General features: G+C 34.9%; 1 protein-coding gene across 7 annotated transcripts in view; it reads left to right on the top strand.

The window, feature by feature from the left end:
• MIPOL1 (mirror-image polydactyly 1) overlaps window positions 1–17,143 on the top strand; it is a 193,633-nt gene that overhangs the window by 74,201 nt on the left and 102,289 nt on the right. For all 7 annotated transcript variants that reach the window (XM_061998527.1, XM_061998532.1, XM_061998529.1 and 4 more), the window contains 2 exons: window positions 1,417–1,450; window positions 1,710–1,880. In XM_061998527.1, coding sequence (XP_061854511.1) covers window positions 1,417–1,450; window positions 1,710–1,880 — 205 coding nt within the window. The remainder of the gene's footprint in view (window positions 1–1,416; window positions 1,451–1,709; window positions 1,881–17,143) is intronic.

Below are 17,143 nucleotides of genomic sequence, written 5' to 3' on the forward strand. Positions count from 1 at the left end.
TTTAAATCCCACAAGAAGTAGCACTCAAAGCAACATAAAAACCTAAAGTAGGAACTCACCAAGTCAAGGAGCCAATTCTGAGAATTTGAACTCATAATATGTTCGTTATTTTATTATTTGTGTTACTTATGAATACAAGTCAAACCCAGCAAAGGTTAGCTTTTACTTCATTTTGGTTAGTTCTGATGCTGACTGTATATGTTAGAGCAGATATCGCTTGTGGGACCTGTATAAATATACCAGCTGTTGTACTCTGGTAGTATAGAGCAGGACCTGTTACAGCAGTGATGAAAAAGTGTGTCTTGCTGCTTAGCAGATGCTTAATGATAGTGTATCTGTCTTTTAAAATACCATATGCTAGTGACAGACCTACTTTTAGTAGAAGACACTGTTAAATAAGGAGCAATGGAGTGGTAAAGTATATTTAATATGCTATTTTTTCCGGAAAATAGGCCTCTTCCATTTTAAAATACACATACGTCTTTTAAATAATATGCTGTCCATATAACTAACCTTAGGTGAAATAAAATGCATACTATTGATACCAGAATTTAGAGATTTATTATGTTTCCCTTACCCTAGATCCCTATCCTCACTTGCAAGATGGAGCAATTTCCCATGCACCCAGCTCTTCAATAAAGGAATGCCTGCTTCTTAATGCTACATTGGTGTTAAGGAGTTTATTTCCCAGTTTTAGTGACACTGTCCCAATTATTAGAGTTTTGTGCTATCACTCACTGCTTTTGCAGAGGGTATGTTCAATGCTGTATGAATGAATTCCTTGTATCATCTTTGTATTTGACAGGTCAATATATGTTCTGTTGAAATAGAAAGGGAGGAAAGTGCAGGGGGAGGTCGTTCCAGATTTAAATAAGAGCCTTGCAGAGAATTTTCTTACCTTGCCATTTTATGCAAGATATAAAATAAAAAAATATTTTTAAGGAAACTAGGTTTCTTTCCTCATTTTGGAAAATAAAGGTGGAAAAATAATTACTTTAAAATGAAAAAAAATTATACACAAAAATCCTGTCCTGTTTCATGTGGGGTGCAGTAAAAATAACAAAAATACAATGTCAGGTAAAAGTTGTAAGCCCAGAAATAAATAAAATAAGAGCATCAGTCATTTCTATCACTGGGGAACTTTCTTCATCTAAGCACATATGAACAATTGATCCTTGTAGTCATATATAGCAGTAAACATTAATAACTTAACAGTCTGAAGTCAGTGCTGAAGATATGGAGCATTATTGAAAGATGGAGTCGAGCAGGTGGCACTTTAATATGTTCAGTGTCATGGTTGACTCTAAAGACTAGTAGAATGAAATTACTTGAGGTTCTAAAGATTTAAAAAGCGAACTCATTTTGCTGCACTAAGGAAATGCTACTGATCAGGCTTTCTGTGTCCCTTTTTTCTAGGCTAGAAAATATTAACCCTGAAGAAAATGACATGGTAAGCCATTCTCTGAGGAGATTTCTTGATGTCAGTCTTATATCTTAGAGGCTTAAGTTCAATTGAGTGGGTTTCAAGAACTAAGATGTGGGAAAAAGAAGAATTGACACACTAATAATGTACATCTTTGCTGCAGTATGAAAATTCAATAACTTCACTCAGTCAATTTACAATTCACATGTGCCTATTAATTAAAACCCTATATTAAATAAAATATATTAAAACTTCATGTCTGACTAACATATAATGCTGTTGGTAGACATTACAGGAATTACTGAACAGAATAAACAATGCAGACACAGGGATAGATATACTGAAGAATGGAGCTATAATTCTGAATCGAATACACAGGACCAAAGAACGTAAAAAGAAAATAATAGCTGAGGAAATGAATGCGGTAATAGAACAACGGGATGCTGCTTTGTCTCAAGTAAGTCTCTACAGCATATAATAACTCAATACCAAATTTATTTTTATCCTTTTATTTTTCTTTTTTTTTCTTTACTTTTGGGGAAGAAAATTATTTAATTTACTTTTCTCTGTTGAAAATCTCAAGAGATTCCTTGTAGTAAATGGCTGATTAATGATCAATTGTTTCTTCATGGTGGTAATGCCCAATAAAATGGCACCAAAACATTTCACGGGAAAAGTTTTTTTTGTGTTTGTTACACCCAGTCACTATCTGTCTCCTTTTTTAAAGCAAAATAGTTTTCAGTATATTGACCGATCTATAAAGCTATTAAGGGCTTAGTTTTGCAGTATTCTGTATTGGTATAATACATTGGACGACAGTTAACCGAGACTCGAGGATTTGTAAAAGGTCTACGTGTCAGAAACATAGATTAAAAGAAAGATAGTAGTACCACATGCTACAATTCAAGCATTTCCTCCCTTTGTTGGAGACAAAAATCAGCATACAGTCTTTGACCCTCAAAGTCCTATGCTTCTGTTACATGACTTGAAAGAACCTGAGGTGCTTTTTCTACTCAGATGACTCATTCCTTGCAATTTCATGTCCTCACAGAACTTTGTCTTCATTAGCTTCACTATGAAGACAATCTCTTCTCTTTTTCCATCTCATTGAAGAGTTTTTCTGTTGTTTTTTGTTTCCTCGCAATTTTCTTTCCTGGATTTTAACCTAGATTTATCTCAATAGGAGCAGGCTATAGGAAGGATGAGTCCAAGTAAAGGATACGTCTCCTGGGAAAACACACAGTTTTAGACTGGGTGAAACTATGTATTTGTTCCAGGCAAGAAATTCCATCTGATTCTTCCAATAATGAAAATTAAAATTTTTAAATTAGTGAGTTACCAAAGTTAGACCACTAACTAATTTCTATTGGATTTAAAGTTGAGTTTGTGATCTTGAATGGTATAGATAATCTTGATTGAATTTATTTTGTATTAAGTTTTCTGCTAAGAATCTCTTCTACACATCCTGTAGTTTTCACTTTTTTGCAATTCTGTTTGCAATCTCTCCTTCTTTAACCTTGAGAGCCCCATCTGGCTGGTGCTCCAAATGTTTTGTGTGTCAATCCAGTGTGCACTGCAAGGGATATTAATGTTGGAAGATGTGAGTGGTAGAACTTCACTTTTTCAGTCTACTTGCGTTTGCTTTTATAATAATGATGAGCAGCATAAGTTACTGGGAAACATTAAACAGTCCTGGAAAAAGTTTATATTTTTTTGTGTTTGCACAGGGCATTTGAAAAGTGAACAGCTTGTAAGATAAGAGCTTTCAGCAAAAGAGAAGCATCTTTTGATATTTTTATTTTCGTTGCTTGTTTGTAGATGTTCAGGCATACTTAGACCATGAGACTTTTATGACTGTCAGAAGAATGGCATTGTAGAGTATTCAAATATACATTTTAATTGTGCTGATTTTTAAACTGCCTGTTTAAGGAGTAATCTTTTCCAAGTAATCAACTTTTAAATTGATTAAGATAATAAACACTAATGGCTCAAGTGCCACAACTAGCAAAGACGTCTTCAGGTGTGTCAGCTAAAAGCATAGGTAATGCTTTACATAGGTAATGCAGTACATAGTGCAGCTGAAAAAATAAGTTAATAAAGTAATAAATCCCCACCACATAAAGTTTTAAATATTTGATATTAAGCTGTACTACTGTGATACTATTTGCAATTAATAGTACCATTGTTTTAAATTAATTATTATTAATAGAACTTTATTGGTCATGTGTCTTCACATGTGTGAGGCTTTTAGGGCTGTAACTCTTCAATCTAGAAAATAGGTCCTTGGAATTGAAGCTACCATATCAACCTGCATTTCTCACTTCATGATTCCTTGGGAATTCATACCGTACTTGAATTATTAGTAGTCTTTTGTTAACATTGCAGTAGTAGTAGTTATTGCACTGATAACAGAAAGAACAATAGGAGAGGGATTCGTACATTAGACCACAAAGGGACTAGATATAATTCAGGGGATGTATATGCTTAGCATAACAAACGGAAATTATTGAAAGTTAGATCTGACATCGCCTCAGGCATTCCTAACAACTGCAAGTTAACATCTTTTTCTTTTTGGTGGAAGTGACATCAAATATGAGGGGGGGATTGATGAGAACAGGCTTAGACAAAGCAGAAGTAGAGTAAACCCTTGGTATGCTGTACCTATCCTTTAAAAGTTCAGAGGTCACTAGGCAATGGAAGTTAAATGCTCCCTGACATGTGTGAACACTATGTTGCTCTGTTGCTGCTTGCTACTGTGCAGTACTGGAGACAACAATGTAATTTGAGTGACCACCATAAACAATTCCATATACCTTATGATAATAAGGGTTTGAACAGACTATGTTTACTAGATCTGCGTATGTTATCCTTCTTTATGGTTTTCTTCACAATAGGCTGGCATTTGATGGTTTAGCACAGTGAATATAAGTAGTATCTAGCTTTTGGGGTTTTACTTGTAGGATTTCTGATTTTTTTCTCAGTAAAAAACAGTAACACAAAAGCCTTCCCAGCTGGAACACATTGCTTTGATTTCAAGTAAGGAATAGGTTACATTTGTAGAGAATGGACATTCTGTAAACTGTGTTTCCTATGACCAAGTAAATGCAGATTACTTTCAACTAGTCTTTGAAATACAATAGTGGTTATACTATTCAGTTGCATTTAATTGGACTGCTATTACAGCATATTGACAATGGTTAGCTAGTTGTGATTCTTCTATTTGAATTATACTTCAATGGTTTTTTATTCTTCAAGAAAATGAAGAGCACTGCTTATGTCTTATGAAAGGTCATGGAAGTGTTTTTTGAGCTTTGACACCCAAGGGCTTTTGCATATTTTTTTGAGATTTCACACATGAATGTTACTTCTTACTAGGAAGCAGATAGAGGCACTTCTATCACTGTATTGAGCTGTGTATGTGTATGTAATCTTAGATCATTCACGAGATTGCTGAGCAAATATGCAAACTACTTTTTGTGTGTGTGAAAACAAATAAAATGGTATAAACTCAAATATTTGATACTACTTTTAGTATGTATTTTCAAGTGAATAAAAAACAAACAACTAAAGCGTGGCTAAACATTGACATCCATCTTCTCCAGTACCAACCCCCTTAAAAAAACAAACTCAACTGTTTGGTTATATTTGCTAAGATATGTTTGTTAGTGAACAGATATTGTGTTATAATGGGGAGCTTGAGTCTGTTTTCTGACTGATCCTCTGAAAGGAAAATGGAGAAAGGTGCTGACTGTCATGAGAAATAAAACATCAGTTCCTTGCCTGTAATGTTCATATTTTTTCTTAACCCATTCAAGGAAAAACCTTATTTGTCCAGTTAGTTGTACTCCAGTTCTGCCTTTCTTTAAAAAACTTTCTTGCTTGAGTAATCCAATTAATGACAGACATTTAGTAAAGACTGCATATGACATGGTCACATTGTGTTATCTTCATTAAAAAAAGAGGTGGTTTCCAGCAGGAGGCAATACAGTGCAATGTCTCAAACCAACAATCACCTATTAACCACATCACACCTTACGGACAGGAATGTTAATATGATTACAAGGTTGGCAGCTGAGGCTGAGGACTTGAGTAAGTCATTACTATTACTTTTCTTCTGGTGTAGAGAAGAAAGGGGACCTATTAATTGGTACAGCTTGAAGGAAGTGGTTTTTTAATACTAAATGATGTCTTTATAATTCAGGAGATTATGTGTCTGATGTTTTTTCAGTCCTAACTTTAATTGTGTTAATGTTTGAGTTTGTTTGTTGTTTGTTTGTTTCTTTCTTTAATTTGGAACAGTCAGTTCCCAATGTAACAGTTAAAACTTCTATATAGAGTTTTAAATATTAAAGGTGCAGAATTGTTGTTAAGGAAGAACAGTGGTTTCATGGCTGGTAAAGTATCATCTATAATACACTAATCTTGAAGCAATAACATAACTGGCAAGAAAACCTGGTTTTACAGCTTTGAATAGTTTGATCACATCCTGCTGTGCAGGGACATGCTTATGACTGTTCATGTAAAAAATTGGCATTCACCCAGTTGCTCATATGAAGCAAGTTTAAGTACTTTTCTCCATTTTGAGGTACTGTTTGGCAGGAGGCAGCACTTCATCGTCATTGAAAACAAAGATGAGAAACACTATGCTTGACTGCCCATCATTATCAGTTTCGACTAATGACTAATAACAGATAAATGTCTGTACTTACAACAAAACAGCTTCTTTTTTTTTTTTTTTGCATTCTATTCAAGTAATTTCCCTCCTATTACACCAAATAAGGTGTAGAGCTGTGTGCTATCTGTGATTCACAGAGCATTAAGGCATTTTCAGCACACATGAGTGAACAGGCCTTACTGAAGCAATAAATCAAAGAGCTGTATGAAGTGTAAAAACAACAAAAGCATATGTAAATGAAAAAATTACTTACAGATCTTGGACTCTTAATTGGCACATACTCAGGTGATGGGTTACAATGGCTCATGACTCTCTTATCTTAGGATAGAGGTGATCTCTTTTCAATCCAAACCACAGTTAGGTACATTATCTCTTTACTATTTGAATTAACAGTTTGGTTTTAAACTTTGTGTTTTGCTACCCTTTGACATTTCCTGGTTAAGGATACCAACTGAGTTCTTGGCAAGAGCCCATTTGATACTGTCCTCCTAGCTGCTCTGCCAGGATGCTTACCCTACTGCCTTTTCCTTTTTGCCACTGATATTTGGGAACAGGAAAAGAAAATGTAGGACACTGTATTCACCATAGTTTGTGAACCAGGCAACTGCTGCGAGGTGCTGGTGATTTTGATCATGGGCTTATTTGAGGAGGAAAGTGAAGGTAAGGGGAATGTTTATTATGATTTGAGGATCTCAGAACTGTACTGGTTCACTCTTATGGCTAATTTATTTTGGGCAGGCAACAGCAAGTTCCTGTTGCCATCATTTGCACTGCTCTTCTCTGAGAAAGAGCAGATGAATGGGAATATGGAAATTGCTTGCCAGCACAATAGTTAGACAGAGAGAGAGAAGTTGTCTGCAAGACGCTCCTTTTACCCTGCAAATTTAGTCTAAGTCATGAGAGAAAACAATAGACATATGGAATAAAATATAAAATAGGGGTTTTTATAATTGTTTTGAGATTTGACATTAGAAGTTGTACTGTGGCAGCATGGAGAAAAGAAGCAGGAGTTAAGAAATGGTTATTGGGTTTATTGGTATTCACTTCAGTGACCTCAGGTAAACGTCACTGATGTCTCTTCTTTGGAGGTAATGCTAAGTAAAAGGGATCCTAAAGAAAGATTACAAAAAGCCAAGTTATATGAGCAGTTGTCTTAGCAATATTAGTTTTCCATTTGATTGTGTTGCACTAGAACAGTACTTTACATTGTCACATTTCATTTCCTATGTACCTAAATAAATATAATCCTTTGAAAGCTTGACAAAATCCATGTTTAGGAAGTCCATGTTATACTGAACATTATTAAATCTGTTTTCTTCACTGCTTCTCAGAATAAACCAATTGAATTTCACCAGTTACAAAATTTTCCAAATACCAGACATGGTGACTGCTGTAGTTTGGGAAGGATAGAGTAAAACTATTGGGAATGATACTGAAGAGTATCAAGAGTCCTTTGCATCTCACAAAAGGGCTGGTTCTTCCCTACTTGGCTGCTTGCTTACTTCTAAAAGCACAACTTTCTGAGGTGGTTAGGTATGCTCTGGCTCTCTACCTCAGGTATTTATTTGTGCTAGCTGAGCACGAATATTTTCCAGGGAAATACTCAGTTAATATATGGCTATGTTCAGGAGCTGTGTGAAGCTTTTTCTTTTTCTTCTGAAATTGGAATTTTAGTCTACTGGAGACTAAAATAGAGAGAAAACTGGCCAAACAGAATCCTCTTGAAGTCTCATGTTGGGTTTCCTGATTTGTGTAGAATGTTTCCCAAAAGAATAAAGCCTCTTAGTCTTTTGTCATGGTGCATTTTTCTTTGATGACTGTATGTAACTCTCAGTTCCCAAGGCCTTAGGAAAGCTGAGGGGATATGAGATGTTCAGAGAGAATGATAGGAGAAGATTTGGGCACGTTACACATCCTTGTCTATAGTGTCAGTTGATCTCCTGCATTGGTGTAAACGAGATTGTGATTCCTCTGTAGACAGGTGCCCATTAGTAGGGCATGAAACTCTCTTTGATTTCACTGGAGTCTGAATTTCACTAGTGAAAGTAAGTATTTTGAAACTTATTCCTTAGTTTCAGTCCATCAAGGCTTTGGTTGCCTGAGGTCTTGTAATTTTTGAGTGATATCTTCTCAAAGCTCAGAATGTAGGTCAGCTTGTAGGTCATTAGTGGGAGGGAGAAGAGGATCTGAAGGAAATCTTATACTGAACTTTTGTATTTAAGCCATGAATGCTAAGTGTGAGTAAATATATAAATGTTAATATAATGTTTCCTTGAAGACAGGGATTACGGTTTGTCTTTTTGAACTTCTGAAGCAAAATTATAATTGATACTACATTTCTTCTTTTTACTGCCATAAGGTTTTGGCTGAATGATGCCTCGAGACAGATCATTGTTTGCATTGTTAAATCACTTGTTGTTCCTCTGCAAACAGTGTGTTGTGCAGAATTCAGAAAATACATGTCTGCATAGTATTTGAAGGTATGATCAAGCTTTATGTCTTTAATTGTAAACTTTAATGAATTTTCAGTTCAACCTTCATCTCTTCAGTACCTAGAAACTCCTCACCTCTTAGAAAATGACAGTAAGTTTACATGCAAGCTTGTTTGATTAATTGCTATTTGACTCATCTATCGTAATACTAAGCTCTAGGTTCACACAACTTAGACTTTCAAACCAATTTCTAGAATTAATTTAAATATTTAATGTCAAAACAGTACAATGAAAGAGGAAAAATGTTTTGTATGCTTATTGATCTACTGTTTCAGTTGTACCAACCCGTAGAGGATATTTCCAATGTGATACAAGCAGAATACAAATAGTATTCTCTCTGAAGAGAAGATCGAATCACTATGCATTCAGTAAGTTCCATAGGTACCAGAACTATTGTAAAGGTACCTGAAGTAAGTTTTCTACAGTACTTAACACTTCACAGTTTCAAGTTAGGTATTGAGAGTTGAATCAAGTTTCAGTTTGCCTACCTGTCGGATAACATGTCTCTGATTTTCTTAATTTTTTTTTTAAAAAGATCCTTCAGTGTGTTTCATATTAAAACCTGATTTTCTTAGGCAATCTTCTAAGAAATCTTTCTGCAAAAATACCCATATGAGTTCATGTAAAATTTCTTTTGATAGGTGGCAAGGTTTTTGTGTTTCATATTTATATTTAATGAGGTACCTGAAAAGGTTAATACGTCTGACCTGTGTGTACGTTTCACTCCTTGCGTTTATCCACTTGCCACTTCTTGAATGTTCACAGTTGCAACTTTGTGATTGATTGTCTGTATATTAGCAAACAGTGTGAACACACAAGAATGGATCTGGTCTATGAAATAGTTCTCAGCATCTGACATCCACTTTCAAATGTTTTGGGGAGGAGTGGCATTTTTTTGTTTTAATTTTGATTATTTTTACTTTGGACTAGTTATAGTCAAGTACTGTGAACTGAATGATCATTTCTGTCAAAATGCACTAAATTCTTTCCTGGTGTGCATTTTTGAGTTTCCTTTAATCAAAGAAGGAATCCAGTCATATTCTCAGATAACACGCTGCAAAACAGGTGAGAGAAATTACAAATTGCACCCCCAATGCAAAGGAATATGATTGAGAGCTTTAGATAAAAGCTCTCAACATTTCTTTAAAGTATAGAAGTGAAACTAATCCATTTTATTGAAGAAAATGTTTTAAAAATTAGTGACATTAAACATCTGCTACTGTATAACGTGAAATTAGGGATAAAACTGAGATGATTTCAGGGAGAATCAGATTTGTTAAAAAAATAAAAGAAGTAGCTAAATGGAAATAAAAACTATTAGAAAAAGTATTCCAGTATGTTTGGACTACTTTATATGTAGACTTTTCTGGTGAAGATTTTGGACCTGTCTTCTAGACATAAATAAAACTTGGTTCCTTCAAGGACAAATACGTTTTCAACTAGTAGCATAGATCACAAATAAAATAACGCACAGAATTTAATGTTTGGATTGCACTGGGCAGAGGAGATACCTTCAAAGAACAGCAGCCAATCTATGTTGGTGATCTTGCCACTGCCATGACATCAGTAGCTGACAAAGGATATTATGGGAATATTCTAAAGTGAATTCTAAATATCCCTAACATGAAATATTTGCCTTCCTTCTAGCAATCCAGTGCCCTCCACAGTCATCCTTATGATTCAATGTATGTGTTAAGCAGTAGAGAGAGACGGCAAGTAAGGAAGTTTAGGTCCGGCAGCAAAAGAAACTGTAAGGAAATATTATTGTAACGATCAGCTTATTACTAATTTTTAATAAAATGGTAGATGATTGTGACTGAAAGGTAGGACTTAATAAACATTTTCATTACTTCAATTTCTTTCAAGAATTTCAATTGTTTTTAAGAGAACAAGAAATGATTACCACAGCGGGAGTTTTCCCTCTTGCCTTCTGACTTTTTTTGGTTGTCAAGTGATAAATCTGTTTCTGGAAGTCCTGAGGCTGGATGAAGTTATGTTACGTGTCCTGGCCTCAAGTGTGCAGTGACCCTGGTAAAAAAAATAGTGGAAGATGATCAATTGATATTCACTTTATGAAAGAAAAATTTCACAGTAGCATTAACTTATCTATGTCCCATTGCCCAAGTAGGCCTACATTTGTTTGTTATATGGCTTTACTGTTTCATGCTTCAGACAGTGAGTATCTAGGATTTACCCTCTTTTCCATGTTCTGTTTATTCATTGTTAATTATTTTTCAAGCTGACTTGTTTGAGAACAAGAAAAATTTAGCTTTCTTTACCCTCTAGTGCAAATGAAGGACAGGCTTTCTTATCGCATATGGTCTGCATGTGCCTGTACAATACTGTTGTCAGGGAACTTGTTAATGCCTTCTGATGTTAGTTTTGTTATCATTCTTTTCAGTAGTTTTTTTTAAGTATTTATTATTGAGTATGCTGTGGGTATGCACAAAGTCAGTACAAACTGTATTCTGATTTATAGTTTACTTTTGCGTTGAAAATACTTTTTTAATGACACAATTCAAATATGTAGAAATACTTGAAGGCCCTTAAAAAGCTGTAAATGTTTAAAAAGTCTTATACTTTTAGATATAAAAACATAAATTAACCATGGATGAAGAATAGTATTAAGTCATAAAAATATGACAACTTTAAGCAATTCTGGAGTTGTTACCAGAAACACTGAATGCAACAAGTGGCTAACTACAGGATATTTCATTGATGTAATGTGCTGATGTGGAATAATCAGCAGTAATGCTTCTGAATGTATACTTTGTATTGTTGATAATGTGGACTTGAAAACTGTCTTTTCAGAGAGGAGGGAGTTTTAACATTACCTCTAGTAATTAGCAGAATTAGCAGCTATAAAACATGTAAAACTACTAACTAAAGTTCTGCTGCTGTTACTGGTCATCTTTCAGTTATGCTGAGGTGCTTATTTCTTAATTGACTGTTAGTAACTTTGTCTGCAATCTGCAGTATTACCAAAGTTTAGCTAAAACCTCTGAAAACAGAGGAAAGCTTTGTAAAGCCATCAGAAAAATGGCTTTGAACACTATGCTCCTAGTCATCTCATGAGATGACTTTTCACCAATAGGTAAGATTTCCTTCATGTTGTAATCACAATCAGGAATTTCATACCTCAGACAGAGATTGCACTGCAGATCTCAACAACATTTGCTAACAGGAGATTTCACTCTTTTTAGCCTGAAATAGATCTTCTAGGTTGTGTCCAGGATAGGGCTGAACGCCAGCCCTCTCTATGAGTTTACTTTCTTCTTCTTCTGTAGAGTTTTGAGACAAAGTATGTTTTCTCAGACTGCAAGCATGTTTTCAACCTCATTGCTTGAGGTCCCATTCACAATCAAAATGTTAGGACTTCAACTGAATCTTAGTCTGCAAAACTAGTCTTGAAAATCTCACTGTGAAAATGAAAGCATTCAGTGTCAACCTCCCAGAAGAAACAGCAAAATCCTTGTTAATCCCTTATGCTAAATAGTCATATCAGCCTGCTTTCTCCTGTAGTGCTAGCCAGCAGCTGTGTGTCTTATTACGTTCTCTTTATGTTGTGTATGTCGTCTTCTGTGGTATCCAGACACTTCTCAGCAGTAGGCATGCATTTTTCCCGTTTTGTTTGTTTTGGCAGACCGGCCCATCACTTTGCTTTCAGAATTTGTCATAACATTCTTCTGTCTTTGTGTTTTTCTTAACTTGTTTCTGCTGCTTAGGGTTTTGTACCCTCTACATGTGAGGGACAGAATTGCTAGGAAGCTTTGTGTTGGATGAGGACAATGCTGGTAATTGCACATGTCAAAGGCAGCTGATTTTAGAGGGCTGTTAATTCAAAGCTGCATAGTCAGTCCTCTTGAGATCTAGGTGTGCATCTGTTTGGATAGCTAGTGACATCGATCTTTCTAAAACTTTTTCATGAAGCTAAAAATAATTCTTATTACAGGGGTAAAATCTTCAGATACAACCACTAGTTAATATTTGAAGTCTTATTTACATACCCAAACTAACACAGATGTTTCTCAATATTACTGAAGCAGAGCAATACATAGCTTCTAAATGTGTGGATTTGTTTTAGCTTTGCAGAGCTTTTGTTTACTTTCTTAAACAGTTCTTTGTGAGATGTCTTTCTCTTCTATGTATGATTCATTTTAAGCTTGAGCAAAGCTGATTAATTTCTTGATTAAAAAAAAAAATCCATTTTTCAGTGCATATGAGCAAATTTGAAACTGTCTGAAATATAAACTATCTATCTTTGCTGTTACCTAGACCTCTGTATTGATAAGAAACAAACTGATTTCACAGTAGATGGAGATTTATAATTAGTTACTCTATTTTCACACTTATTTTCACTCTATTAAAACACTGATGTCAATACTGTTGTCAAATAGTTGTCATCTTTATTTTCCTAAAAAAGCATGGAGATAGAGCAAATACTACTGATGCGGGTCATTTATTCCAAAAGTTTTTGTCATCCTTGACTTATCTGCAGAGCTTTGTGCTTGTGTCTACCTAGTTAGTTAGCTGGTTTAGTTTGTTATCATTTCTAGTTTAAAGCAGCTTTTATTATACATTAAAGAGATTCTGAGAGAACACATTACATAAAAATATTGAACAACTGCCGCTTAAGCAACCGAGGGCTCAATTGAGAGTACAGTATTTATCAGGACAAACAGAATGTACAGTGTGGAACACCTGCAATCCCATGATTACAGTAACTGAATAAAGAGATTAAAAAACTGTGATCCCTGCAGTGATTTATGGAGTGATCCCTGATACTGTTTTCTTGGATAATGTGAGGATATTTTAAAATGGACCACAAGTATTTCTGTCCTTTTCTGTAGTAATGCCAACTTAACATTTCGGCAATAGTCTTGTTTACATATGGATTTTAGGAAAATCCACTGAAGATTATTTGAAAATCAGCTCATTAGAATGACAGACTGTTTACCAAATTTAGTTTTTTTGTCAACTAATATTGGTTATGTTCGATTAAACAAGGTTATACTTTCCAAAAGCATACCTCTGTCAGCAGCTGAGTGCCTTGCATATATCTGAGAATCAGATTCCTAATTTCTAGATATAGATGGAAGATCAGTCTTTTTGCTTCGTGTGTGTCTAAGATTTCTCCTTTTCATACACCTTTTACACCTTCACTACCTCCATTCTACTATATATATTTTTTGAGTACCAACATTGCAGATTATTAACTGGGGCTTTAAACAACAGCAATTGTCAGCTATCTGACATGATGTGTTATGTCAGATGTTTGACAAGCTGTCTCTTGGCCATGGGCCATCTGGTTGTAATGAAACTGACTAATTTTCTGAGGAGCCAACAAAACACGTGGTCATAAGTAGCCTGTTTAGGTGTAGTAATCTTAGTTCCGGCATGATCTTGTTAGTTGATTAAGCTTCTTAAACTTTCTATGCTAGTTTCTCATCCTATAAAACATGAGAGTCCTATTTAGTAACTTACATTTTGGGAAAAGTGATTACTTGTTTATCAAGAGTTGTAACGTCACCAAATACTTGTGTAATTAAAGAAGAGTTATTGAGAACAATTGAATAATGAAAAGAATATTTATGGGAAGCAAAAATGTAGACAAAAATGAGCCAGTGCAGTGGAATGGACTCACACAGGCCAAGATGACAATTGAGAGTTAGAGTATGTGTACATTCTGTTGTGCAAAAGAGAGGAGCAACGATGCTGCATTTGAAGGAGGGAAAGATGAAACAAAATGGTGAGGCAAGACTTGTGCTTCCTTCTTTCAACAGCAAAGAAAGAAAAAATAAAAATGTAAAATAACTAGTAAAAAACAAAGCTCATAGCCTTCTGAAATTTGTGTTCCTTTTTTTAGCAATACATAGTCTTTTACAGACATTTTATAGTATTTATCTTTAGAGGTATAAAAAAAAGAACCATATAGACATGGTCCTGGGCTTTAGGTAGCCCTCCTTGAGTGGAAGGATTGGGAAAGATCATCTCCAGGTGTCATTTTCAGCCTCATAGATTATGTGATTCTGTGATTATGTTTCCATATTAGAAAGAACATGTGTAGGATCTACAAGTCTGCAGGAATAAAATGTGATTATTTTTTGAGCCTTTGTGATAAAGAGGTGGATGACTACTGAGGAAACTGTCCCAGTCTAGCAGAATTCAAAAAATCAGAGGTATATTAGGTTACCTGCACTTACTAGGTATTGTGACTGCAGTAGCCCATCTCATAATATTATAGTGTGCTAATGAATCACACGGTATTTAGCATTGGAGTTTAGAATGACCAAAGCTGCCTTGCAACATAGTGTTTAAATGAGTATCTGTGAGTTGCGCTGACTTGGAAATGGACTGTAAGTAAAAGATTGGAATAGTATCTTAATATATAGCTGTTCTGACTGGCTTCTTTGAGGCCTTTCTTGCAGTACTATTACTTCTTAGCAAGGGCAGAAATTAATTCCTCTGAATTATTTTCTATGCAGATGTTTCTACTCTGAAATCATCTCTTGAATCTGTTTCCTGGAATTGCTACCATACATTGAAAGTAAAACTGATCCTAGTCTTATTATTGTACCTGCAGACCTTTATTCAATGATTTTGAATTTAACTAATAAAGATGTACTTTTTTGTCATTGCTTTTAAAAGAGAGTCTTGTCTCTTGAATGATCATTCCATCTTATCATAAAATATTTCCATTTCCTAATTCGGGAGTATTGGTTATTTCCTTTGTTTTTGAGTATGACACACTGACATGTGAACTATATGAAGTCCATTGTACTGTGCCAGTTACTAGTGTTTCTAGAACTCTGCAGTGGGGTGTGTGTGTGAGAAAGCTTTCTAACCTTGTGTACTATTCATCAGCTTACATGCTTAGTTTATACATTATTTATTAGACTTACAGTTGTGAAATTAAAAAATTGAATTAGTAATGTGACTTCCATGTAAAACAGAAGTCACTCATTTATATATGTCAGACAATTAGGAAAAAAACCCACTCGGTTAGTTGAATGCATTTTTTGCTTAATTTCTGACCAATACAGCATCATAAATAAATGTTTGACTCTGAATGATGAGGTTTATATTCTGATTGGAATGGATCAGAGGTGAGGTAAGATTGGTAACTTATACGCAGTGCGTACAGGAAACTCTGAAGGTGACACAGTTATGTGGCTTCCGCTGCTTCTGCAGTTTCCTCCTGCAGATCAGGAGTCAGCCAGCAACTCCCTATTAGCAAAGCCTGGGCAGCATAGAGGCATAGCCAGCACAGGAACCCTGCTTGAATGACCCATGAATCACAAATGGCTTGAGAACATCACGGTTACTTTTCTTCTCCTTGCACATATTTTGTGAGTGTCATTGATTAGGAAAGTCTGTGTGTGCTGAGCTCTTTGAGAAGTAGATTAAGTTTGTCTTAATCTTTGAAATGGCATCACTGTAAAGAAGTGTAAGAATATATAGAGAATGGAGTTGGGTGGATGAGAATCAGCGCTACTCAGTGCTGTTAAATAGCTACAATTGTAAGGGCTGTTAATATGACAAGTGAAAACAGTTAAACTTTATCATGTATATTTTCTGAATGTTTTTCTGTGCATTTACAGTTTATTTAACCATTCAAATGAAAATACATGAAAGTTTGTTTTGCTGCATTTTAAAGTGTTCAGAAATAGAAAGAGAAGGGAATAGTAGGAGCAAACGAAGTCATATATACAGTATATTATCGGCCTTAATGTTACAGCTTCCAACTGGCACATAGTAAAAAGGAAGACTAAAATGTTTCATTTATATTTTGATAAATTTCTTTTTGTGACTTCTAATAAAGGAAGACAGCATTTCATTGTTGCAGAAAAAAAAAAGGTGTTTATATGTAAGTGTTTCTCTTACCAATAGAATGTGAATTTTTGAAGATACATATGTTTCTAGGGCATAAGCTCTACATAAGCACTTATTTTTCTTGAAATTCCAGTAGTTCTAAGCTGCTGGGCATTGTATAAATAATCATTTAAACACATTTGTTGATAGTTTGCCAAAACTTTGAAGAAAAGTCTTTTCTTTCAGAGGTTAGAAAGCCTTAATTAAAAATTATAATTTAAGGGAAAAATCCTTCTAGCAATTATGATGCAGAAACACATTTAGTTCTTTATTTCTTTTAAAATTATTATTTTAGAAGAAAAAGGATAAAATCTATTTATATAAATATAAGTGCTTCCAAACATCTGCAGTTTAAAGTACATAATTCACAGTGACACCAAAGGTTGGTTTGTGTTTTGACTGGATGACTTTGGTATTATTTTTGTCTGCAAAGGAAAGAGTTGTGCAGCATCCAAGTGGCGCGAGCTGTTTGCCTCTCCAGAAATCGTGATGAATTTGGGACAAGGGGCAGACTGTTTAAAAAAAAAAAATATTGAGGGGAGGGGGGAGAAGGACTGTCGAACTGTGAACACTTGCATTCCATTTGGCATCTTTGGGCTGGGAGCTACTGTAAAGTGCAGATCATTATAAACAGAGTAAGAAAATGTGAACAAAATAATAAGTAAAATCACAAACTAAGAG

This window comes from Colius striatus, chromosome 6 (genome assembly GCF_028858725.1).
Source record: "Colius striatus isolate bColStr4 chromosome 6, bColStr4.1.hap1, whole genome shotgun sequence".
Classification (NCBI taxonomy): Eukaryota; Metazoa; Chordata; class Aves; order Coliiformes; family Coliidae; genus Colius; species Colius striatus.